General features: G+C 43.6%; 1 protein-coding gene across 1 annotated transcript in view; it reads left to right on the plus strand.

The window, feature by feature from the left end:
- Positions 1–4,798, plus strand: part of BRPF3 (bromodomain and PHD finger containing 3) — a 47,967-nt gene extending 43,169 nt beyond the window's left edge. The window contains exons 12-13 of the mRNA XM_074935838.1: positions 620–774; positions 2,414–4,798. Coding sequence (XP_074791939.1) covers positions 620–774; positions 2,414–2,597 — 339 coding nt within the window. The 3' untranslated portion in view covers positions 2,598–4,798. The remainder of the gene's footprint in view (positions 1–619; positions 775–2,413) is intronic.
- The last annotated feature ends 1,202 nt before the right edge of the window (positions 4,799–6,000 follow it).

A 6,000-nucleotide genomic window follows, 5' to 3' on the forward strand; every position in this document is an offset into this window, starting at 1 on the left:
AACGAAGGCTCTATGCAGGGCGTTACTCAAATGGAGCAGGAGGGTGCCTCTTGCTTATATGCCATAGATTACTTTAACTATCTAGCTTGGACATACTGAAAGAGAGAGAGTATAGATAAGCTATGCTTTCTCTGCTTTTCTTCAGGGCTTTATGCTTAGCGTAATAGGACCTTGATCCTGACCAGAGCCTCTGATTGCTACTGTAATATAAATATGAAATTATAATCATAATGACTATCTAATTATCTTAGGTGCTTGTATGGCTCCCATTGACCATTTCAGTCCTGACTGATATCCCATGTAAACTCATTGGCTTCAGACTGCATTTAGCTTGGCTATAAAGTTGTTTAATCTCTGGTGCTGAGCAAGTCGGGAGCCCTTCTATTAGCACAAATGTCTTTTGCATTGGGAAATCCCATGTCTGCTATCAAAAGTCTGAACTCTTCTGCACGCACTCGCATCCTCTTCCTCCCTCCTGTTCCCTGCAGGTTCCCTCCCCCCGGTGCCTTTTTGCTCAGGCAGTGCAGAGCAGGGCTGTGCTCTTAGGCTGAACTTGCAGGAGTCTTCCTGTGGTGCGGCTTTCGAAATACTGATCCGTGCGCCTCATCTGTCTCTCCAGATAATTGATCCCAAGATGCCGCGCGAGGGCCTCCTTCACAACGGAGTCCCCATCCCTGTCCCTCCCCTGGATGTTTTGAAGTTGGGGGAGCAGAAACAGACAGAGGCAGGAGAAAAGCTCTTCCTTGTCCTGTTCTTTGACAACAAGAGAACCTGGTGAGTGAACAGACATCGTGGGATGGGCTGCCCAGAAGGAAGATTTAACATTATTAAGGCAGATTTAAGGTGGAGCATTTTTAAAGGCACAGCAGTCGCAAAATCTCCTTGAAGGGGTTTGCACACCTCTCCCTTGCCCGAATGCATGACAGTGTGGTCTCCTGCTTACATGATCAGCAGCTGGAAGAGGCATTTATTTGCACAATGGCCTTCCTCCAGGGTCACAGGATGCTTTTACAAGAAAAATACTGAATTGTATTGAGAATTAATTTTACAGTCAAAATCAGCAGCCAATAAAAAGTGCCTTTTGTTCTGAAAGCTGAGGCAGACCGTGCATCCAGTTCTACCGTTGTAGAGAAAGTTTGCTGAAATTTCTAGGTCAGCATTTTCAAAACGTTAGACTTATTCCATATTTAGACACCTAAACAAGCAGCCACATTTTTCAGAGGTGCTGAGTGCCTACAGTTTCCAGGTCAGGCTATTTGTTCAAGTTCCATAATACAGATTTTAGGAACCTATCGTAAGGCATCCAAGTGCAAATTTTGTGCCTAGCTCTCAAGGACTTTATCGTTCGATCTCAGACAGACTAAATACCCTCCTGATCGTGGCCTCAGTGGAGGACCAGGTTTATATGGTAGCAAAAGACCGATCAGATATAATAAGCCCCAAGCCAATGAAGTGCTTTGAAAATAAGCAAGAAAGCCTTGAAATCCATATGTGAAGCAATGTAAAGATTGTAAAACTGGAGCGACACCTGGGAGAGAGACAAGGGGGGTGAGCTAATATCTTTTAGTGGACCAGGTTCTGTGAGTGAGAGAGACAAGCTATCGAGGTACACAGAGCTCTTCTTCAGGTCTCTGGAGAAGTTGGTCCACTAAAAGATATTACGTAACCCACCTTGTCTCTCTCGTGTCTTGGGACCAATACGGCTACAACAACACTGCAGACGTCCTGGGAGAGAGGTGAGTCCCTGTAATGATGCTGATAGCCATACCCTCAAGGAGCTGCATTAATGAATCAGGAGTTCCCACAAGGAAAGAGGAACTGACTGTGCAGGTAAAAGTCACATGGTAGGTAATATCCATGTGCACTTCAGATCACTGTTTCAAAGAGCTTACACTCTGAACAAAGTAGACACAGAGTAGACAGATACGCTAGGGAACCCAGAAGAGATAATGAATAGGATTTTTCTTTCTTCTTTTATTATTAACTCTCCTCTTGGCATTGCAAAATGGAATGAGGCTAGGCTTTTCAAAGGAGCCTAAGGGAATTAGACATCCACATTCCATTTCAGCGAGCTCCAAACTCCCTTAGGCATGGTCTGCAATACACAGGTCAACGTAAGGCAGCTCATGTTGGCCTGCTTACGTCAATGTCTACACTACAGCCTTGTCCTGTCGATGTAAGTGCCATACTACACCGACATAGTGACTCCATCCACAAGAGGCATAGCACAGGGATTCTCAAGCTTCATTGCACTGTATGAATGTAGCTTTCTGCAAAGCTAGAGAGATTTTAGCCCTTAGCCTTGAAAGGGCTGGAAGTCTCGGTGGCCCTGGGCCATTGGCCATTCTTTCCCATCTGCCCTCTCTCCATTTCTCTCGGTGACAGGGTTTTTGGTATTCTGCTTGGATTGCAGGCAATGGCTTCCGCGGGACAAAGTTCTTCCCCTTGGGGTGGACGACACAGTGGACAAGCTAAAGATGATGGAGGGCCGAAAAACCAGCATCCGCAAGTCCGTCCAGGTGGCGTACGACCGAGCAATGATCCACATGAGCCGCGTCCGGGGAGACCACCCCTTTGTCACGTCAAATTATCTGTAGGGAGTCGGAAATGCCCACTCTGCCCCATTTTTTCAGACCCAGTGCTTGCACCTGTTGGCATAGTGGACCTTGCCATGCACAGAATGGTAGGGGATTCCTCCCTGCCTGGGGGATCGTGATGGGGCATCTGCTATGTTCTTTTGTGTTCCTGTGAGAGATGCACTATGCCTAGCAGGGTAAGAAGCTCCTATAAAGTACCTTGATTCGTGCCAAAAAGCCTGTCCGGATTCTTTCTGAATGTGTCTCATTGAAGAGCCGGCAGGAGAGGAAGTGATCTATTGGGCTGGACCACAAGAAAGAAGCTGGTGAAGTGTGCGGGGGGGAGCTGCAGTCTGATGGTTGGACATCACGCCCCACACCTCTTGGGTTTTTAGTCTGCAGCCAGCTCTGAGTAATTCTCTGGAATCCATCACCATTGTAAATAAACCAGTACCCTTTAGTGGAACTCCTACTGGACTGTCTTGTGCCAAATTTACAATAACCATCACTGGACTTTTTTAATTTCATTTTTTAAATGACATTGGTTGCCCCATGGCGTTAACAAATTTGCAGCCTACTGTTATTGTTATGACTCTCATGCCTATGTATATATAATATGTTTTCATGGTAGGTTTTCACCACAATTAGAAAAGATTGAGATCATATTTTGATAACTCTCCCTTTCTCCTTACGCACACATGCACAAATGCACAGAGCTTTAAATATAAAAAACAAGTCCCCTAATTTTATTTTTATGTGTGTGTGACCTAGACATTTATAGTCAATAGTTTCATGTGTAAATTTCAATTTCAGTGACTATGTGACAATTCCAAGAACATGTTCTTCATATTGCATCTTAACAGAGTATTGAGTCTGGGCAAGAAAACGTCTTTTATGTTTTTTTAACCTAATTTTGGAAGTGTCTAATCAGCTGGAACAGCTTGACCGACACTAACGTTGATCAGGGCGGGAGGAAGACACGCCCTGTGGTGTCGTTTTATGTGTGTTCAGTTTAAAATAACTAGTTGGAATGTCAGACCCCCCAATTCTTCTCTGCTCTTATTTTTTCACGGACTGTCTTTTTAAAGTTTTCCTCCAGCTTGGTTTGGACTGAATTAAAGCTGTGACTGGATTTCTGCTAGCTGGAGCACATAACCGTTTCACCCGTTCACATCTCTTCCCTGCTCTGTGGGTCTCTAGCATTTGCGATCCATTCAAAACAAAAACAAAAACAAAAAACAAAAACCCAGCTCTGCAGAGAACCCTGTTTTACTGCTTTTGTATTGCAAAACCAGGGACAGCTAATGCTTGAAAACTGATGACAAAACTTTTCTTTTCTATTAGCCAAGGATTCATCATTTCTCTTATCTGTTCTATTGTGGGGTTTTTTTTTTCCTTTTAAATTTTAAGAACCAAAGGTGCAGATTCAAGATTGCAGACAGAATATCACCCTTTCGCTTTTTAACTCAATACTTTTTTATTATTTTAACTTTTTCATACTAAAGAGAATGTGGGGAGAAAATAATAATAAATGGGGGTGGGGGGGAAATCACTGCCATTTCTACTTGGTCTACTTTTTTAAAGTACCACTTCTTATACATTGGGACATGGAACCACACCTTAAGGAAAATACCTGTATAAAGACGGGGTATAGGATTTTGTAAAAATAATAATAATCCCTAAAGAGTGTGGATAGGGAAGGAAGTTGTGTACATAGTTGTAAAATATCGTTCTAAATTATTCAGGCCTATTGTCACCATTCTTGAAAGTCCTCAGTTGTGTTGCTGGGTCTTTTTGTATGCACACAGTATAATTTATTTAAAGGAACATACACTTTTTCCAGATAGTAGCTCAGCTGTGGACTTGTGACCTGTGTATAACTGTTTTAAGATCTTGGGGGCAGGGTGGGGGATTTGTTTTGTTTTGTTTCCTTTTTTTTTTTTTTTTTTTTTTTAATGACATTTTAGAATTTTAATTGGCTAATATCCTGCTGTTGCTACGGGACCTAAACGTTACTGTCAGTCTGCTGTAAAGCACAGATTGCTCTATTTATTGTAGAAAGTGAGTTTATTTGCTTTCTAGAATTGTTTATATCAGATGGTATAAGAGAGGTAATAAGAAAATCTATGCTTGTAAAGAAAAAAAATGCTAATTTTACCTACTATAATCTGACTGTCTGAAACTCTATTTTCTCTCTGAGAAATAAATGTTCTAATGTAAAATCTGTGGTTGGGTTGTCCTGGCGTGTTCAGACTTTTGAAGACTTCTTTCCCACCCGCCGCCAGCCCGCTGGGATGAGAAACAAGCAAGAAACCTAATGAGAGCTTTTTGATCTCCTGCATTACCAGATGACAGTGGAGGTGAGGACTCTCCTCTTGCATCTACTTCTTCCTCCTGTTAGTGTCAGGACCACATCTTGAAGAGCAGTCCTCTTCTGCAGAGTGCTTACTGACAAGCAGAGTAAGGTGTCTCTGATATCTGAGGAGCAGCTCCTTGGTTCCTCCAGGTCCCTTGCTAATTACCCGCTGCTATGGTTTGTTTTCCTTTATCCTCCGTATTGCCGTAGAATGAATGGCTCCATGTGGGATGTATTGCTGTAAACAATGAAAATAGTCCTGCAGAGGAAGTGAAATTCACCCCCGGGCAGAGGACCAATGCAAGGCCTATGTACCACTGAAGTCTCACTTAAACCCTGAGCCCCGATCCTGCGGTCCTTCATTGATTTTAGAGGGACTGAGCATGAGTGCAGACAGTCTTCCTGTTTGTATCGCATTACAGGATCAGGGCCTAACAGCTTAAGTGGGACTTAAACGGTCCACATGATGTTGGCACTCTGCACATTGGTGAATTTAACCCTTGGTCTGAGGTGTCTGCTTCCTGGGCTGGCTTGAAGGTGTCTCTGTTCATCTGCTTTTCTTATTCCTAAGGCTCACTGTAGTGCTGGTCTGGCCTTGCAGCCTCCTTGCTCTTGAGAAAGAATAACTGCTCCGAGGCTTGTGACAAACACCTACTTTTCATCTGCTCACATTATAGATGAAATCTCACCCGTTGCTAGTTTTTAAAGCCTCATCTCACTTCCACCAGTGCACGTCAGGAGTGATTCCACTGTAGTCGATGGATTGATATTTGGCATAGAGCTGTTGCAAATGAGAGGAGAATTGAACCCTTATTTTCCTGTCTCCTGAAACGCCAGGCAGCGAGGAATACGACCTCCCACTCCTACCAGCAGATGGAGACAAGAACAAACAAAACATGCCATCGGTTCACTCTAACGGGAAACCGTAGGTACCAGCTGCGCAGACCTGCCGGATCTGTTCTTTCCTGGCTTCCAGCAGGTGGAGGTTTTCTGACCAGCTCAGCTAGGGTATTAAAGTTCTTTTTTCAGTTGGTTCTTCAGCACATTCTTTCCTAATCCTTTTAAGCC

The sequence above is a fragment of the Natator depressus genome, chromosome 21 (genome assembly GCF_965152275.1).
Source record: "Natator depressus isolate rNatDep1 chromosome 21, rNatDep2.hap1, whole genome shotgun sequence".
NCBI lineage: Eukaryota > Metazoa > Chordata > Testudines > Cheloniidae > Natator > Natator depressus.